This window comes from Brassica napus, chromosome C9 (assembly GCF_020379485.1).
Source record: "Brassica napus cultivar Da-Ae chromosome C9, Da-Ae, whole genome shotgun sequence".
NCBI lineage: Eukaryota > Viridiplantae > Streptophyta > Magnoliopsida > Brassicales > Brassicaceae > Brassica > Brassica napus.
The window spans coordinates 30,547,569-30,568,965 of NC_063452.1; the positions used below are offsets into that span (position 1 = coordinate 30,547,569).

General features: G+C 34.4%; 1 protein-coding gene across 1 annotated transcript; it reads right to left on the bottom strand.

Annotated features, from left to right (window-relative positions):
* Window positions 1-12,620: 12,620 nt before the first annotated feature.
* On the bottom strand, window positions 12,621-21,397 carry LOC106442157. Its single transcript, XM_048767838.1, has 5 exons — window positions 21,282-21,397; window positions 13,510-13,686; window positions 13,284-13,416; window positions 12,894-12,956; window positions 12,621-12,785 (listed from the first exon to the last, which is right to left on the bottom strand). The coding sequence occupies exons 1-5, from the start codon at window positions 21,395-21,397 to the stop codon at window positions 12,621-12,623; spliced, it is 654 nt and encodes a 217-aa protein (XP_048623795.1).

Below are 21,397 nucleotides of genomic sequence, written 5' to 3' on the forward strand. Positions count from 1 at the left end.
TTAAAAGATAAAAAGAAATAAATAAAAAATAGTAGTAATTACAAAAAAAAATATTTTTAACGTCGTCAGCAAAACATTAAACCCTAAATCCTAATCCCTAAACCCTAAATCCTAAACCCTAAACCCTAAACCCTTGGGTAAACCCTAAACTCTAGGATAAATCTTAAACTATAGGATAAATCTTAAACTTTAAATCAAAATCACTAAACACTAAAACGCTCAAGGGTTTAGGGTTTATAATTTAGGGTTTAGAGTTTTAGGGTTTTGTGTTTTTATTTAGGGTTTAGGATTTATCCAAGGGTTTAGGGTTTAGGGTTTACCCTAGGGTTTAGGGTTTACCCTAGGGTTTAGAGTTTACCCAAGGGTTTAGGATTTACCCAAGGGTTTAGGTTTACCCAAGGGTTTAGGTTTACCCAAGGGTTTAGGATTTAGGATTTAGGGCTTAGGGAATAGGATTTACGGTTTAGTATTTTGCTGACGACGTTAAAAAGAGTTTTTTAATTCTTTTTCCTGTAGCTGCTATTTTTTTTTAACTTTTTTAATTTTAAAAACATAATATAACTTGATAACATTTTGTTTTCTTTTTTAAAAGATATCGAAATTGAAATAATAAAATCTTATTGGCTGGTGAACCTAAAGAATAACTCTATTATTCCACTCAGAAGAGATGTTGAGTAATCATATTTGTGGTTTATCCGAGCAAATATAGAACATGACTTCAAAATTATATGGAAAATCATATTTTAAATCTTGAAAGTGACACACAAACGTATTTTAAATTTTGAACTTTTCAAATTATCACTTTTAACCTTCAAACAAACAACATTAACATATCAAACTCGAAATTTTATTTTACACTAAAAAAATTAATGAATATCCCCTAGACTATATTTGCGAAGTGATTTTGCCACATGTCCTTTCTACAATCAATTTCACAAAACAAATATGACATGACTACTGAAATTGATGACATGTCGTATAGCTTAATATGACATGGACAATTGCATTTAATGTTAATTTATATGTTTGGTAAACTTTTTAAAATATGGTAATAACTCATATATTACATTTAATGTCAATTTATACTTTTGGAATTGTTTTTAGAATATGAGAATAACTCATAAATTATCATTAAAATAAATATATTCAAATATGACATTATAAATTTCGAAATATAATTTAATTTAATATTTTTAAATTATACAATTTTATTACTAAATTTTTCAAAAATGTATACAATTTTTTTAGAAAATTATAAAACTTTAATCGTAAAATCATTATTTTCTTATATATCTACAAATTTTATAAATATTGTTTAATTTTAATTTTTGGTAATTATGCAACTTTTACAAATTTATTTAATATATTTAATTAAAATAAATAGATAAAAAATCTATCTAAGATTATAATTTCAAATATACATGCATATTCTTAAATATAATTTTTATGTTTAATTAAATCAAATTTATAGTAAAATATTGATAAGAAAAAGAAAATTTACAATATTAATAAAATTTTATTTTAAAATATAATTTATATTTATCTGTTAAAAAATATTTTAAACTTTTTTACTGCAAATGGTGCAGGAAGACACCTAGTAATGTATTAAAAGTGAAGTTGTGGAGATATGACTACATAAATAGAAAAAACGTCAAACTTATTACAGTAAAAATTCGATTCAATTAAATTATTATTTGTAATTTATTTTTATTAAATTTTTAAATTAAAAATAAAACGTAACAAAACTCTGATTATAAATTTAGATTTTTTTATTAAAAAAAATTAAACTACAAAACTAACAAAAATATATTTAATATTTGATTTTTAATTTTTTTTGGAAAACATAAGATTTCACTATATAAAATCAGAATATATAGTTAGATTTGTAAATATAATGAACAAAAAATCTTTTTCATAGCAAATTTGTAAGAGAGTTGCGAGACACAAATTAACCTTGCAAATTTTCTAGGTACATGGTGAATGTGAACATGGTGAATGTGGATGCATCCTAAGTCTGTCGCAAATTTTCTAGAAAATTTGGTGCCCCTAAATATTTTCATCGCAAATCCCTCTTACAATTACAATAGAATTGCGAGAAAGACGTTTAAGTGTCTCATAATTACCTAGAAAATTTGGGAGAAATTTGGGTGATAACTTTTTGAATGCTTAGCAAAAACCTCACAATTTTGCCAGAAATTTATAAATTACATATATAATATAAATTAATAAATAAACACTAATGAAATTTTAATTAAAAATATATATTTTAATATAAATAAATTAAAATAAAGTAAAAGAAGTTTTAAATTCATTACAAACACATTAAAATAAACAGAAGTTATAAAATAAGATATAAAAAAACTAACTTCTTCAGAATCGTTGTTGCGGCTTGAGAGTGTTCCTAGAAAACAACAATAGGGGTCTGAAGAATTGTTGCCACGGTCAAATCTTTTGTAGCAAGATAATAACAGACATCGCATAACTTCTGAATCTTATCATCATGGCTCTCAACCGAGCATCGTGGCTTTCGAGCCGACTGTTTTGTGCACGAATCAAACGAGCTCATTCCTCGATGATCATCTTCAACTTCAGAAACGTCAGAACAAAAAGAAGCGGGAGTGGATGCTAAAGATTTGCTTATAGAACCTACTTCGTACATTCGTCACTTTTTAACGGGAGTGAACTACATAATAAAATTCAAAAAATCAAAATTTAAATTGATTTAAAAATTTTAACATTGAGAAATAAAAATTCATTGTAACATGATGAATCTGGTTCCATCAAGAGTGAGGAAGAAAGGAAGGTTCACATTTGATAAACGTTGGTGCACTAAACCAGAAGTCATGGAAGTGGTTCGTAAGGGTTGGAATGTTAATTCTAGAGGGAACATAGGCTCTGTTTCCGAAAGAATTAAGTCATGTCGCAAAGAACTGTCGCACTGGAAGAAAACGGCGAATGTAAACTCAAGTGAGCAAATCCGGAAGCTGCGTCAGACTCTAGAGATTGAGGGGCAGAACCAGTATCCAGACTTGCAGCTGCTGGCTTCTATGAGAATGGAGCTTGAGAAGGCTTATCAAGAAGAGGAGTCCTTTTGGAAGCAGAAATGTAAAAACACATGGCTGCAGGTTGGGGATAAAAATACCAAAGTCTTTCATGGCTGGGTGGAAACGAGGAGAATGAAAAACAGAATTCAGTCGCTTTTGGATGGCACGGGGGTTGAACATTTTGATGAAGATCACAAAGGAGAGATCGCGGTGCAGTACTTCCAAGATCTTTTTCATTCCTCTGGCTCTCAAAGTGCAGACCTGTTGCTAGAAGGAATGCAAACAAGAGTCACAGACAGAATGAACAACAGCCTTACGAAGCCGGTGACAGATGCTGAAATTAAATGTGCAGTCAAAGCTATCAAAAGCGACAGTGCACCGGGGATAGATGGCATGACAGGTCAGTTCTTTCAAAGATACTGGAGCATCACGGGTGCACAAGTGACCAAGGAGGTGAAAGAATTCTTCGAGTCTCGAGTGATGCTGAGAGACTGGAACCATACTCAACTGTGCTTGTTACCGAAGGTGCCCAATGCGAAACAAATGAAGGATCTGAGACCAATTACTCTTTGCCCGGTGGTGTATAAGATCATCTCGAAAGTGTTGAGCAACAGGCTAAAGGTTATCCTACCTCGGATTGTCTCTCCGACCCAAGGAGCCTTTGTTGCAGGTCGGTTGATTTCAGATAATCTTCTCATAGCGCATGAGATGATTCATGGTCTCAAGACGGATCCCAACTGTAGAGGAGATTATATAGCTATAAAGACAGATATGTCTAAAGCTTATGACAGAGTGGAGTGGGATTTCTTGGAGACTTTGTTCACGGTTGGGGTTTGCTGGGTGTTGGATCGAGTGGGTAATGAGCTGCGTTTAGTCAGTCTTATATAGGTCCTCTTGAATGGAGAATCCTTTGGAAATATCACTCCTGAGAGAGGTATAAGACAGGGATCCCCTCTTCCTGTTCTTGTTTATTCTTTGCGCTGAAGCTCTTGTACATGTGATGGAAAGAGCAGAAAAAAATGGGTCACTTACAGGCATGAATTTGACGAGGAACTGCCCTTCTGTTCAGCATTTGCTTTTTGCAGATGACAGTATGTTCCTGTGTAAAGCCAGTTTAAGTGAATGTACTGAGTTCTTAAGATGCTTAAAGCTGTATGAAAACTCCTCGGGTCAGGTTATAAACTTCCAGAAGTCAGCGATCACGTTTGGTACTGATATTCATCCGGTTATGAGGAGTTAGTTTGCTGATATTCTACAGATTGAAAACGAAGGTGGCAAAGGGAACTACTTGGGTTTACCTGAATGCTTCTCGGGTTCAAAACAGACACTGCTTGCTTTCATTGGTGAGAAACTTACAAGGTTGGTTTGCCAAAAAGCTTTTCCATGGAGGAAAGGAGGTGCCCCTCAAGTCTATTGCTATGGTGCTCCCAGTATACGCGATGTCATGTTTTCGCTTGACCAAACACCATTGCCAAAAGATCATGAGTGCAATGGCCAGCTTCTGGTTGGATGAAGATGGTGAGAAAAAGAAGATTCATTGGATTGCTTGGAAAAAGATATGTGTACCAAAGGACAAAGGTGGTTTGGGTTCAGGGATATAGAAGATTTCAACCAAGCGCTATTGGCAAAACAAGCATGGAAGCTGCATAATGAGCCTGATAGCTTATTGGCGAGGGTTTACAAAGGTCGCTACTACTCTGCATCGAGCTTCTTGGAATGTGGCAAGGGCTATTGAAATTACGCTTGGCGTAGTAGTATCTTGTTTGGCAGAGATCTATTGAGGAAAGGACTAGTTAAATCCATTGGAGACGGGAAAAATACCTACGTATGGTCTGATAAATAGATACTCGATGATGTTCCTCGAAGACCTGTGAATAAGCAAATTTCTAATGATGTAAATTTGCGGGTTTCAGAGCTGATAGGAGATGATGGGAAGTGGAAAATAGATACACTGGAGGAATTATTCCCACCAAATGAAGTTCAACGTATCAAGCAGATCATACTGGGTAACATGGATGACAAGGAGATTTGGGCCTTTAACAATGCTGGAGACTACTCAGTTAAAAGTGGATGTTGGATACTAAGGAAACTAGCTGAGAATGCGGGAGAAGAAGGTATGGTGCAGGATCAGGCTGTGATTGATCTGAAGAAACAAATATGGAGAATGAGTACTATCCCCAAGATTCGAAAGTTTTTATGGGGTGCAGCATCGGGGGGCCTAGGGGTAGCAGAACGTCTTACGGCCCATGGCATGCATGTGGAGATAACATGTAAGTTATGCCACCAAGGGATAGAGACAATTGAGCAAGTTCTGTTTCAGTGCACAAAGGCACAAAAGCTCTGGAGTGAGTTTGATCTAACCTCGGGCCATTCCTTTAATGCTGGTATACTCACAGAGTTGTTGAATGAATGTCTGCGGCTTATGAAGGATGAAAAGATAGAACACACAAGAAGAAGAGCGATCCTCTGGATGCTATGGACGATATGGAAAAATAGAAATAGCTTAATCTATGCTGAAGTTCAAGTATCTCACTCTCTCTTGGTACAAACAGCGTTAGAAGAAGCAACATTATGGCATGAGTTGAATAGAGTAGAGAGCAGTGGAGTTACAATGCCTAATGACCTAGGAGTTCCAAAGCAGTGGACTCCACCAACGCCTGGACTTGTGAAGTGCAACTTTCATGCGATCTGGAGGAATAATAGATACCACTCAGGAGGAGCTTGGATCACATGGAATCATATGGGAGCGGTGGGTATGCACACAAGAGACGCTTTTGCTCCATCACCGGATAAATTATCGACTGAAATGGAATGTTTACTATGGGTCCTTCGTAGTCTGAGAGATTTGCGGCTAGAAGAAGTTAGTATAGGTACAGACTCTTCGAGCTTATTGGAAGCTATAAAGAACCCGTCACGTTGGCCACGGTACAGAGGGTTTCTTAGCCAGATTGCTGCAGTTTGCACTGAATTTGAAGTGATTTCCTTTGAAGTGGAATCAAGTGATTCCAATCAGGTGGCGAGAAAGATAGCTAAGAGCGTTCTGCGAGATGGACGGTTCCAGTCTTATCTTGGAATGGGAGGACCATCGTGGTTACATGATCTCATCCGAACTGAGGTTACAATCGTTAATTCTTAAACCCTTCCCTTAGGGTGAGCTAATGTAGGCCTTGGTTTTTGTTGATGCTTATATTGTTGGCTTTCGCCGTTTGATTCTGCTTTGCTGTTTGTAAACTTGAGTTTGGATTCCAATTCTTTGAATTAAAAAAAAAAAACATGTACCTCAGAATATATCTTGTTCTTCTCCGTTGGGGTGAGGCCGCCAAATACGGTTCTCTAGGGATCATCACTAGCAGAATGAGATAACTTCTCAAATCTAGAAGTCACTGACCTGATGAGATTTGTCAGCGTCGACGAAATATCCATCATGGTTCCATTTAGTCTGCTCGAGAACCCAAGGCAAGTCGGGAATAAAACACCCAGTTGCCCCACGGTTCCGTTTAGTCTGCTTTTCCTGGTTGCAAAGCAATACGGGTTATTCTTTACTAACAAGTCGATACCATCCTCAATCAACGTTTGACTGCATAGATCCCTAAAAATGGCTCCAATCCCTATAAATTTCATCATTAAACAAAATATTATTTTTATTTAAATTGAAAATTAATATATATATATATATATATATATATATATATATATATATGTATATATAATTTTTAAAAGTAAATTTCAAATTTATTATCATCTTTTGCTTCATGGACATGTGTTGGTAATAGCTTTGCCATATAAACGGTAAGAGTTGCTGCATGAATATGTGACAATCTTGGCTCTTTATACCATAAAATTTCTGGTCTTGCTCTTTGCATCTTCAAAACATCGACACCAGTGTTTTTAAAACCGGACTAGCTAGTGAACCTGAAATATTTTGGGTCATGAGTCATTGTGGTTCGACCGGGTTTGAACCGGGTTCGATCGGGTTTGACTGGATTAAATTAAATTTAATGACATTTTATAAACATTATGCATATTCTTATAAAATAGATCATATCAAATAAAATTTTTAAATAGCCATAATGTTTAGAAAAACTTAAAAATAACAATTAATATGTAACAAAAATAATAAAATAATTTAATAGTTCAAATATAAAATCAATATGAAAAGCATATTTAAACTTTATTCCCAGATCTTATCACTCTATATCTTTGTCACCATTTTAAAAAATTATATATACATTAGGTAAAAGTTATATTTTAAAATAAAAATTTCACAAATGTAAATGTTTCAATTATTAAAGTCTTCAAAACAAGTGATTATAAAATAAAATTTAAACAAAGTGAGAAGTAGACGAAAACAATATCTTCACATGAATATTAAACTTTGTGAATCTTGTAATTGATAAGTTGTAGAGACGTCAAAAGAAAAAGACAAGAGGCGACTTTGTTAATTTTTAATAAATCATATTTTTTCTTAAAAAGGAAGAAAAATTAATTGTTTCATTAATAAAATTTTGGTTTATATACGAACTGGGGTTTGGCCGGTTCATTGGGTCGGCGGTTTCCGGGTTTTTAACGGTTCGATAGGGGTTTTTAACCGGTTCAATTTTAGTTGGGTTTTGGCATTAACCCAACCCGAATTATTATCGGTTCATGGTTCAACCCGGTCCGACCACCGGTTCGGTTCGGGTTTAAAAACAATGATCGACACATATCAATCCGTGATCTTTACGATAGAATTTTGTTTACACTTTTCCTTGAAATTGAAAATTGTGCACAACGTTCTCAAAATATTCATTTGTGTGTCCGTCAAATCAAGGTTGTGCCTTAAAGATGATCTTTTCAATCTGGAAGCTCCCAAACTATGTTTTTTTTGTGCCAATTATGAGATGTTGTATATTCATCCAGTAAGTTAGCTGGAGTGTGCCAATTTCCCCCAACTTTACATATCTCATGAATATAATAATACTCAATCTGCTCTAACAAATCAGTTTTTGATTGATATGCAGGTCGATGAACATACACTACCTTGTTTTTCCTAAACAACTTTTTGTTCTAACGATATGTCTGAAGTGGTAGAAGAAGCATACGGTGACAATCAAACCAGAATGATTTCCTCCCTTTATTCAGTTGAAAACATATGATCTATCCAGAAAATATGGACATGATAACCTTACATGCGTAGTACACCCTTATAGCATTTCATATGAGAGAAAGTCACTAAATGGTGCACACAAGAACGCATGCATATTGAAGTTCTGCTGCTGCGAGTAATCGAACGTCCGCGCACCGCAATACCACAACTGTTTCAGCTAACGGAACAGAGGTTGCATAAATACATTAAGTGCTCAATTTGGATGTTCCGGACCAGGCACGAGAACGCTTATGAACAAAAATTCTCTTGCATGCTCATTTACATAAGGAGATTGTATGGCTTCAAGATGACAAGCCATCAAAAATATTGTCCCCCAGACATACCAAATGAACTAAATCCATCAGTGCATAGGCCAAACGTTTCAATACTCACTCGAAAAATCGGTATGTTTGAAAGTGTTTCCATAACTTAGCATCTGAGATGTGTAACCTCGCCATCTTCTATCGAATGTTGGTCATGCCAACACATTGACGTGGACATCATTTACGAGTGATACAAACGCTTTAATGTATCTATTGATTGACAAGTATAACATACGTTCATACGGGACACATTTCCTTCTTATGGTTTTCTGATATCTCGGCTTTTCAGAAAATTGGCATTCTTGCAAGGTTCTCATCACTTTTCCAAAAAAATAATGCAATTGTCGACACATACATCAATTATATCAGATGGTATACCAAGACCCGCAACTAACCTCTGAATTTCATAATAATTTGCAACAACAATATTACCAGTAGGTAAATACTCATTAATTAGTTCAGCCTACGAATCCATGCACTTCTCATTTAGAATATGATCACTTTTAACTGTCATCATCTTAGATGTCAGTGATAATCTAAAAAGACCATCTCTATGTTCTTCGTCAATGGTTTTTTTTTTCATCGTCTAATATATTAAACCGTTTTGAGTCTATGCTAGGCTCTTCCCTATACTATCAGGAATTCTGCTTCATGACATAAATATGTAACCATATCATGATACCTAGTTCCCTGGTCATACTACCTATCACCCGTTTATGATTGTACATCCACGCATGTAATGCATATTTTGATGTTCTGAAGACATTTTACTCTCTCTCTCTTTTTTAATCTTGTGTTCAGAACTCAACAAATGTTTTTCTATTTATAGATTCTCCTAAAAACATTGCGAGAGACTTGAGTGGAAACTGTAATGGCGAGGGATTTACGAAAACATAATATTTTGTGAGGGATTTGAGAGCGATATTTCCCTCACAAAAAGTTGGATACATACCAAAACGTGTCTCACCTACTTTATTCGATTTTTATGAGAGAATTACGATGAACCAGAGTTCATTCGCACATCCTACGCAAATTTGTGAGGGAGTTACGATGAACCAAAGGTACCAAGCAAATGCCTCGCAATTTTTTTGAGATTGTGAGGGATGTTTTTGCCTTGCAATTCCCTCACAGTTTTGTCACAAATTTGGGGGGGGGGTATCATGATACCTAGTTCCCTGGTCATACCTATCACCCGTTTATGATTGTACATCCACGCATGTAATGCATATTTTGATGTTCTGAAGACATTTTACTCTCTCTCTTTTTTTTTTTTATCTTGTGTTCAGAACTCAACAAATGTTTTTCTATTTATAGATTCTCCTAAAAACATTGCGAGAGACTTGAGTGGAAACTGTAATGGCGAGGGATTTACGAAAAAAATAATATTTTGTGAGGGATTTGAGAGTGATATTTCCCTCACAAAAAGTTGAATACATACTAAAACGTGTTTCACCTAATATATTCGACTTTTATGAGAGAATTACGATGAACCAGAGTTCATTCGCACATCCTACGCAAATTTGTGAGGGAGTTAAGATGAACCAAGGTAACAAGCAAATGCCTCGCAATTTTTTTGAGATTGTGAGGGATGTTTTTGCCTTGTGAGGGATGTTCTGTCACAAATTTGCGAGGGGGGAGGGGGGGGGGGTTCCTCATCGAAAATTTCTCTTGCAAATCGATGGTTTGTAGTTTACTCCTCTATCAACATAATTCTATAAATGATTTGCTTTCGTGTTTATGTGACCAACACTGAATAAATTTAAGAACTCAAAAAGAACTAATAAAAGTGTACATTTTGGAGATGCAACGAAAGTTTCAAGCAAAAACAGTTTTAGCTTGCTTTCATCTAGCTATCTTTCTTTTTCTTTAGACATCGAATGTTTTCATAAGTTTTAGTTTGATATTTATCTGTTTACCTGGTAACTTTACTGTTTCAAAATTAGTAAGATTGTAAATTTCATGATTACTAAAGGCTACAATATTAATCTAGGTAAAAAAAAGTAATAAGCCCATTAAAAAGCCTAACTACCAAAAATAGGGGCCCGTATATGAAATCATTACCTTCACTGAATGTGCAGCCACAATCCGCCTTCGCCTTGTCTTTCTCGTCATAATTTTTGAAGCTCATCATACCACCAGTTCGAATTTACAACCCTGTTTCTCCAATGTCTGCAACAAATCCAAAATCGTTCCTTTGCCAAAGAGATAGGGTTCATCGCCTTTTATTGACAAAATACCCAAAAAATTTGTATTTAACTAACCATAATAAATGCTCTCCAAACTAACGAGTCATTTTTACCCATTCCTCCAGCGTGGAACAAATTTTTCCCGGGCAAAGAACATCGCATCTGCGCAAGTTTGTTGGGCAATTTCGCAAGTTTGTTTGGCAAATTGGCCCAAAATATAAGCCCAAACCCGATTTTCCTGCAAAATCTTTTAAAAAAAAATTGTTGGCGTGTCGTTCGCACATGCATGTAGCGCGTGTGTGTCGGAAAGATGGGCACATGTTTTAGGGCAAAAATCACTCCAGAGCCCACAAACAACTTAACAAGTTTATGGGGCAAAAAGGTTAAAACAATCAAACAAATATTCTCTCTCCTATTAAGTCTCCCATTTTGCCAATTTAAACTTGATGTTGCCCATTTTGCCAATTATAACTTAAACTAGTCCAATTCTCTAATTTTTCCTAATTTTGAAAAAAAAAAAATTGAACAAGTAATAAAATGACAAGTGTTTAAGTGGTCTCTCACGTATTTCTAATAGTCCCTCGTTAAAGAGACGACCTTGACATCTTTCTTGTTTTACTGCTTTCTCTCTCATGCTTTTGATTAGTTTACAATATTTATTGTTTAAGAAATTGTTTTGGTAATTGGGTACTACCACTGCTAGTGCTCTAAGTTTCAATATAAATCAGCTGATGGAAAAATATATTTTTTAATATCAAAACATCATTTTATTTTTTAATGGAAAGTCAAACAGAATAAAACAAATAAAAACAAATAAAAACAAATTTCTATGAAAAGAAGAAACATTCCGAACTAAATGATCCACACTTGAACGCAAGAAAACGAGTCTAGCAAATTTATTGAGCTCGGTTGATAAGTTATGCCATGATTCTAGATCTTATGGATATCCTTTTGACACTCAGTTGCAAAGGCTTGAACTTATATTCTTACGGATGCCAATATGTTTCATAGAATAAACATAAATATAAAAATACGGATGATGAAACACATCCGCTTGGATTGTTTCCATGGACGCGGAGAATTGCAGGGTTGTCTTCTTTTTTTTTTTAAATGATTGTTAAATTATATTCACCAAAAAAAAACTGTCCATCATAAGCTGAGATGCTAGGGTCTAACAACAGTTTTACAATCTTGTGCCAAACCAAAATTGTAGAAGACCTTCCTGTTTCTTGTTGTCCGTAGACCTCAGTACGTAGAACAAGGCGATTCCTCACATTTTAATCCAACTGTTTGTGTAGAACTTGAGCAGAGCGGGAAGCTTCACCGTGAAGACGATTATTTCGTTCACTCCAAATCATGCGGATGGCAGCCTGCAAAGCATACCTAACACACCCCTTCGACTTGAAATCAAGCTGCATGACGGAGACAGACTGAACAATCTCATTCCAGAACGTAGTGTGATTCCCTTGAAGTATACCCAGCGTGAGGTTGCGCCAGGCCCATGAAGTTTACTCACAGGAGAAAAACAGATGGTTTCAAGATTCAGCCGAGTTATTACAAAGCACACAGTGAGTTGGTGCGTCGCAGGGTTATCTTCTTGCTCTGCTTATTAGTTTTGTCAATGTAAGTGGTTGGCACAAACCAATAGACTTTTTTGAATCGTTTTGATTGGTTCTTTGACATCTTGATTGTCAACTTCATAACCAAAGAACAAAAAAAACACAAGAAATGGACTTGATGCTTATGTTTGATACAATGATTCATATGTAACCCTCCAATATTTTGCTGACAGTTTCTAAAACAGGTTTTTGAACAAAAGTGTAAGGATTTGATAATGCAATCAAGTAAACCCTATACATTAGGTCGTCTATTTATCTCAGTGTTACAATTCAAGGGTTTGTCTTGATTAGCAGTAAAATGAGAACCCTAACTCTTGTTGAACTTAAGCGACTCTAGGCTTCGGATTGAGCTCCGTCTCCATACATACTGGTATTTTGCGGGTTGAAGCATCGCCGCCAAACTTGCGAACAAGGATCTTGAAACACGGAAGCAACACAAGGTACAGCGCAATAAAGAAGAATGGAGTTGCTACAAGCCACCCTAGTAACTGCAGTAACCAATAAACCAAAGGACTAACAAATCAAAGACGTATCTTTCAAACCATATATGACTAGGCTAGGGACTGCAACACGGCAGATTTTATAATGCTGGAAACACGCTTCAAGCCTAGGCAAATGCTCAATGTCGCCTTTGGTATCCGAGGCGCCTTCACTGATCCCTACACAAGAAAACATTAGGTGAGTTATCTTTATTGATCCCAAAACCATTTTAGGACATGGTTGCAAACTTGGAAATAATTTACTAGATTATATATTCACGTGTACTTAAAATTTTAAAATGAAAAATGATGTTTAATGCAAAATTTACCTTTTTGGAGGCATGAGAGCAGCGTGAGGAATTACAGAGCGAGCTGCTATGTGAAATTGCATAGCCTCACTATGTTAGGCGATGAATGAGACTGCTTACCTCACCTTGAAGCCTTCGCGCCATTTGAAACACAAGATTACGCTAAGAGAAAAGAGAGAGTCTCATTGTAGCTACTTACCGCATTACCAATGCTTAAAAAGACTTCATGGGAGGCTTGACCAGTGAAAACCTTCTTCAGGGCATCTGATGTCAAAGGAAAATGAGGTCCACCTGTGACTTTCTCACCAAGTCTTAGGAAAGGCACCACGAGGCTTTAAGTTAAAGATAAACCAAAATCCAAGTCAGCAGAGAGTTGATGATGTCAAAAGAATTAAAATGGTGTGTGTATAGCAAAAAGGATATACGCAAGTTCTGCTGGACTGGCAATGATGTTAGCCAACATCACGGTAGGAGCATGACAAGCAGATCCAAGAAACGCAATAGCTACTCCACACAGAAACACAGGAACACCGCATATGGGAAATATCCCCAAGGTAATACCGAGTGCCGGGGAGAAAGCAAGCTGCTTCGGCTCAGTGCCTCTATAATAAAATTGCATAATGTAAACAAAATCAAACTCAGATTATTACAAGTTACAACAATCATTTAGGAGCTACAATGAAGAAACCAACATAGGTCAGGTTTTAAGACTCAGTTATTTTGGAGGAGAATCTAAGTAAACAACTATCAGATCCCATATACAGTCAGAGATGTGATGATAGAAAACACGTAAAGAGAGAGAAGACAAACCTACGCAAGATCTGGAGGAGAGGATCGGTGATTTTCTTATTGAACAAAAGGTTTCTATTCACAGATTCGGAGATGAACGTGAATCGGCTTTTGCCTCCGTTGGTATTTTCAGAAGCGGGTCTGGGTAATCGGTCTACTATTGACTTACAAATAAGGCCCCAATAATATTTAAGATTCCGAAATTTATAGGCCGATGATAGATTTATTATTTTGAAAGTTATGCAGTGTGTGACCCACCAAAATTTTGATTATCCCTTATATACTAAATCACAAATATTAAATCACAAGTCACTTAATGAATTAAAATTTGACATTTGACAAAACTTTTTAAAAAAAAATTAATAAACACAAGAAAATCATGTTTTCGCTTCTTAATATTTATATAATAAAAAAAACTAAATTCTTAAATTTTCTCACAACATCTCATCTCACGTTCAAAAATTTTGGTTTACAATTTCAAATGTTTTATCCTTTATAAAATTCCATTTACTAATTTATTTCCTCTTTGCTCTTTTCACTCTCTCTTCTTCATTTTCGTCCTCATTGTAATCCTTTTGTTTTTGTTAAGATTTTGACTGTATACAGAAGAACTGTTAATATTTATTGTTTCTGTTGTGTATCTTGAAGATTGAAGATGAAACTTGAATCAGAGCTTCATTGTTGAAAAGAATGTGAAATAGAAACTTCATCATCAGCGACAGCAACTAAGGTAACGAAGTATGTTCTTCACTTGTGGCTTTAATGCATTTTTCCTTCTCAAAACGCTTTCATTTACTTTCAAAGAAAAAAAATTATATAACTCTAACTTCATCATGCATTTAACAAAAAAATACATAGGCTCTGTATGAGAGAGAGACTTACTTAGAAATTCACACTAGCCAAGAGGGATTCATGTTCCCATTCAGAAGGGTCCAACTTTCTAAACTTACGGTTATTTTCTTCAACTTCACAAGCAAGAGTATTAATATTAAGTATTTACGTATCTGTTTTGTGGCTTATGTTTATTGAGTTACTTGTGTGGCATTGCATCAAATTTAAAACAAAAACTCTTGATATTGGATGATCTAGGATGTTTGTCAAAAGTTATACCCTATTTTAAGCTATAAAGATTGAGAAGAACAATTATTCATGACACACCTTTCATACACACGAAACCACCACAACAATACTATAATATCACGTGTGCCATTTTAAAATTTTACATCTACTTCAGTTTTGTGACGTGAATTGATCATCATATATTAATTTTATGTTAAAGTAGCTGATTATCCTAGAAGAAGTCATTTTCTTTCATTTGATAGGGGGTTAACAATTCCTTTATATGTCTTATATACTAATCAACAAGTCATGTAACGAATAAAAATTTGACATTTGGCAAAAAATTCAAAAAAATAATAATAATAAACACAACGAAATCATGTTTTCGATTCTTAATCTGTATCTAATTTTAAAAAAAAATCCTAAATTTTCTCACAACATCTCATCCCACGTTCAAAAGTTTTGGTTTACAATATCAAACTGTTTTTATCCTTTATAAAACTCCATTAACTAATTTATTTCTTCTTTGCTCTTTACACTCTCTCTTCTTCGTTGTCGTCCTAATTATAATCCTTTTGGTTTTGTTAAGATTTTGACTGTATACAGAAGAACTGTACATATTTATAACTGTTAATATGTATTGTTTTTGTTGTGTATCTTGAATATTGATGATGAAACTTAAATCAGAGCTTCATTCTTCAAAAGAATGAGAAATAGAAACTTCATCATCAGCGACGTCAACTAAGGTAACAAAGTAAGTTCCTCACTTGTGGCTTTAATGCATCTATCCCTCTCAAAACGCTTTCATTTACTTTCAAAAAAAAATTATATACCATGACTTCATCATTCATTTAACAAAAAAAAAATATATATGATTTGTATAAGAGAGACTTACTTAGAAATCCACACTAGCCAAGAGGGATTCATGATCCCATTCAGAAGAGCCCAACTTTCTAAACTTGCGGTTATTTTCTTCAACTTCACAAGCAAGAGTATTAATATTAAGTATTTACGTATCAGTTTTGTGGCTTATGTTTATTGAGTTACTTGTGTGGCCTTGCATCAATTTTAAAACGAACACTCTTGATATTATGTTTGATGCTCTACGATGTTTGTCAAAAGTTATACACTATTTTAAGCTATAAAGATTGAGAAGAACAAATATTCATGACACACCTTACATAGACATGAAACCACCACAACAATACTATAATATCACGTATAACATTTTAAAATTTTACGTCTTCTTCAGTTTTATGATGTGAATGGATCATCATATATCAATTTTATGTTAAAGTAGCTGATTATCCTAGAAAAAAGTCATTTTCTTTCATTTGATAGGGGGTTAACAATTCCTTTATATATAAATATGCATTTCAATCGTTAGAAGAACAAGTTCATGTGTGTTTACCATTATCCCGTGTGATTGTAATTTAAACATAAATTCTTAAGAAATCATAGATTTAGAAGGAAGAAGAAACTGACCTGTTCCTAGCATGTGGGTAAATACTAGTAAATAAATAAAAGGATGAAAAAAGTTTAATTTTAGAAGCTGAATAAACACATAGGAATTTATGTTCCTTTTTATTTCCCATCAAATGTAAGGAACAAAACAATTTCTTAACTTTCTACAATACCTAACAAAAATAGAGAGATAATATGAAACCCGTATACCAAAATTTGACAAAAATTACTTTAGTAAAATAAAGAATTATTGTGAAGAATATATTTATTTTATTTTTTTGTTCAACGATTATTTTAATGTAAGCGTCCAAAAACTTGAGAAAGTACAGTCCGAGATAAACTCAACAACAAGCTGATTAACGAAGACAACTACAACAAGAAAAAGATAGATGTCTCTAAGGAATGAAAGGACCCGAAGAGACGCTTCACTTAAGACCCGAAAACTGATATTCAAAATAACACTTTATAGTCGAATAAAACAACGTTGAAGCACCTGTGAGTAGAGATAGGAGAACGATCCAAAGGATCGTATCCGGTAGTGGAATGTTACACGACAATAACTTTTGGTGAGAAGTTCTAGAACTGTAGATAACATCAAGAGTAAGAAATCCTAGCTGACTTTATCTGACACTGAAGTTCAAGTGTTGTGGATCCAAAAATCCTATTAAGAAGTAGCATTTAGCTTTACAGAAACGGCTAGGTGAATCATAATAAGCAGAAAAAGAAGTGATGGATTAATACTGAGGTGTAATACCTTCTTGGCCTTAAGATTTGGGTCATATCTCACTTTAATAATGGCCAAGGCCCGTATGGAGAGAGAATAGTCAAATAAATAGATCATTGTTGGAGTCAACTAAATGTGGACTACGCCATGGAAACTGTGAGGCTTGGTACTGAGCTAAAGCACCTTACGAAAATTCTCTTACAAACCAAATTTTTATATTTAATTGGTGTCAGTTGACCCCTCTACCCCTCTTTTCTCTCTGTGGGTCCGCCCCTGTCCTCCACCATCAACACTTCAGCCACGACCTCCATCTTCATTCTCTTCCCCAAATCTGGTCCTCATCTGATGTCTGCATCCACCCTTGAAGCTTCAGACACACCCTTAACCATGTCCTTCGTCGTCAAGCTCTCTCCGCCAAATCCGGTTTTCATCTACTGTATTCCTCCATCTTCTATCTCTGTCAATAGTCAACAGCTTCGAAGTCAATATATTACATCAAAAACGAAACTAATATCTAGAAAAATTGCTCAAAATTTTTAAGTTGGTTACCACTTTTCAAAAATACACTCGCTTAACATTTGGATTTCATGTTTAGTGATTAGTGTCTAGGGTTTAGTATTTAGGGGGTCGGATTGAGTTTATATATAAACTTATGTAAATTATTTATAAATTATTTTAAAAAAATTATAAATGATTAAAGAAAGTTAATTTAATTTTTATCACAAATTTTTCTTCATGAAAATGGTTATCATTTAAGGGAATTTGAAAAGTGATATCAAACTTATGGTAAAATTTAAATTCCCCAAATAATCTGAGAGAGAGAAAAAAACAAAAATTATCTGTGAATAGAGATAAAGCGATATGTGAGAAAAAGAGTGAAGAAGAAACATAGAGGAGATGATGAAAAAAAAACAGCAAATCAATTAATATTCACCAATGGATCAAATTTAATCCTGGCAAAGGATGTTCATCCATGCATTTCCATATCAGCCAATAAAAACTTTGCAAAAGTTATTGTTCAGATTTTGCAATAATTTAATTTTAAATATTAATATTTATAATTTACTTCAACAACAAAAATTTCAATTTTCTTAAAGACTAATGTTTGAAGTTTGAAGTGATCATTAATTTCAATAATTACAATTATTAATTTAAAAAATTTCAATTATGATATATACTTTAGGATTTAGTAATGAAAATAAGGTTTAAGTTTATATTAAAAATTTATGAATAAGATTTCAAAATTTTAAATTTGAAAGTAATAACTTTTACAGATAGATTTTAGTTTTTGATATCTAATAGTATTTAAGTTTTATGATTAAAAATTTAGTTTTTGATATCTAATAGTATTTAAGTTTTATGATATATATTTAAAAAAATCTGGTTAAACTTTGAAAATATTAGATTTTAAGATTAAAATTTAATATTTGTGGCTAAGTTTTTAAAATTTAGATTTGAAGTTTATATTTAGTGGATGTATGGTTTATGTTTGAAATTAAGGTTTAGAGTATAGAGTTTGATTGACGAAAAAAAGTTTGTATTTTGGAAGAGATTAAGAAGAATAAATTTTTGAGTTTAAATTTAAAATCTGAGGTTAAATATCAAAATATTAGAGTTTTAAGGTTTATAGAGTTCTAGGATTTAAATACATATTTTGTTTAGGGTTTAGGATTTCAAATAGGCAGGAAAAAATCATGGCAATATCATGGCTATTTTATGAAAGCCACGATAAAAACAATGGCTATATCATGGGTAACTTATTTATCTACCTTTTGTAACGTGACAAAAATGTGCCTAGAAAAATAGCAACGAGTTACTTGGTGACTAAACTATTGCTATTTTAGCCATTTTCACCTTGGCTAAATCATATTAAATCTAACCACGTTTTAGCTAAAGTTTTTCTATTACCGTGGCTAATTTTAAGTCGTGGCTAAAAAGTTGTTAAACCGTGCTTTTTCGGTTTAACCACGATTTTGGTGTGGCAATGCCGTGACTATGTCAAAGGTTCTTACTAGTGCATTGTTGATGCGATTCTTACATGATTCCTCAATCTTCATGAAGTTTTGTCCGTGAAACTCTTTTACCTACACACAGATAGATCAAGTTAGTCGACTGTAGTGTGTAAGGGTTTAGGAGCTTAGACTGATTTTTGTCGATTGGTTGAGCATCAGGCAGGTTTTTTTTATTGAGATTACTGGTGTCACTGATACTCTCAAAATAAGTGGTTGGTTAATTCAGCACTGGAGTTGTTGTTTCTTCCTAGATTTTACTTGGATACATAAACACTTTTGTCGTTTCACAACCTTCACCATATTCCATGTTATTACCTGAAATATTTTCAACCTTTTGGGCACTATATAGGTATGTTAAGACACTCATGGAATTTCTTAAAACAAAATTTGACACTTCTACTTGATCCTCTACAATTTTGAAAGGTGAAACAATTGTTGGTTTCTCAGTCCCATGCGGTTTAGAGAACGGTTTTACTTTCTCTTCAGAATCTAATAGTAATTTTCTCTAATGGAATTAAAGAGGTTGATTGCATCAGTTGCTCTTATCCATTTTGAGAAGAGAATCACTTACACTGAGTTGTAAAGCAGGTGGGTTTACGATTTCTTGTGGCTCATGACTAAGTGTTGTTGAGATTGTGGCTCTGTTTTTATTAAAGCTTTTTTTGTGGGACAGAATTTAACAACATGTTCCTTCTCTTTACACCTATAACATGTTAGTTCAAAGAAAATTGTAGGATCGGAAGACTTACCTTGATCAGGTCTAGATTTTTTGTCTTCTCGGGTATTTGGCTTAGGAGCTTGAGTTTCTTGGTACTCTGGATGCAGGCTGTGCGGGGGAAACTTTGCAGACATATACTGTGACACCCCCGATCGTAGATAACCGGAAATGACAGGGTCGATGTTCCCCGATGGTCGACCCGAGATTCTCGGAATATATCTGATCGCCTTACACCAACAACCAAGGAACATATATGTTCCTATCGGATATCACTCTAGGCTTTTCAACCCGATAAAGCAATATCCGATAGTTAGTTCGTCCCAGACAAGGACTAATATATCATATGAGAACTCGTGATTTATAAACATCTTTTATACATTATTTATTTACTTTAAACATCTTACAAAGTGTTATAGTTTTATTCTGCGGCCTATCGCCCAACAACGTTTTAAGTAAATATACATCAAAAGGTACGTTGCAAGGACAACAAAATACTACAGCTGGTTGGCCGTTCCTTCCGTCCAAAAGAGTAAAGTGTCTCCCGCCTAAGGGTTACCTGCACACACGAATGAGTAGTTTACTCAGTGAATCTAGAATGACAACACAATCAATAATGACCCAACAATTATCAAATGCATAAACATGATCATTCAAGGACTAGTACTGTACTTTAGTATATAAATCATCATTGTGAATTCTTATTTTAAGCGTCACTTCCACAACACCCACCCGTTACCATAGTCATGTAATACAATATATATACTAGACCCGAGAAACCACTAAGGCTAACCGAGACTACTGAGTTAGCATCACCATCATTGGCGAATGTCCTGTATGAACAATCCGACACGGCATCGTCATGCAGTACACTGTCTCCAGGGAGCTACCTCATCATCGTGTATTCATTACCTTTTTCCGTTCGCAGGACCAAGTCATGGTAATGCGGGGACTTTAGGGATAGTGAATATAACAAGACTTCACATGATTTTCACTTTTATGATTATTCCCGAATTAATCCATAATTATTCCTTAATTAATCATAATTAATCCTAGATTAATCCTTAATTAATCTCATATTACTCCTTAATTAATCTAAGATCACAGCTTCATTTGTAAGCAGATTTTAACCGCAAAGCATCATGAGTTGTGGTTCCATTATGCTAGGAACCCTTTCAGATTTTCAATGCAAGAATTCCATGCGATCACTGGTCACTGAAACGCGAGTTAGATTCACCTTTCTCACTGAACGCGAGGAAGGAATTCACCTTGCTCACTGAACGCGAGGAAGGTTCACCTTACTCACTGAAACGCAAGTTTGATTCCTCTTTATCAAGCTCAATGTTTTCGCTATTACCATTGATAGGTGAAGTAGACACACACAACCTTGTCGAAGGTTTTCCACGTACATATGTAAGAAGAATTTTGACTTGCCGATCATTCCCAATGATAACTGGGGGACAGTCTATTGTACTGATTAACTCCATAGGTAAGTAGCTTAACTCAAGCTCGACATCGTTTTGGTCACTTCCAAAATCCTCAAAAGACAT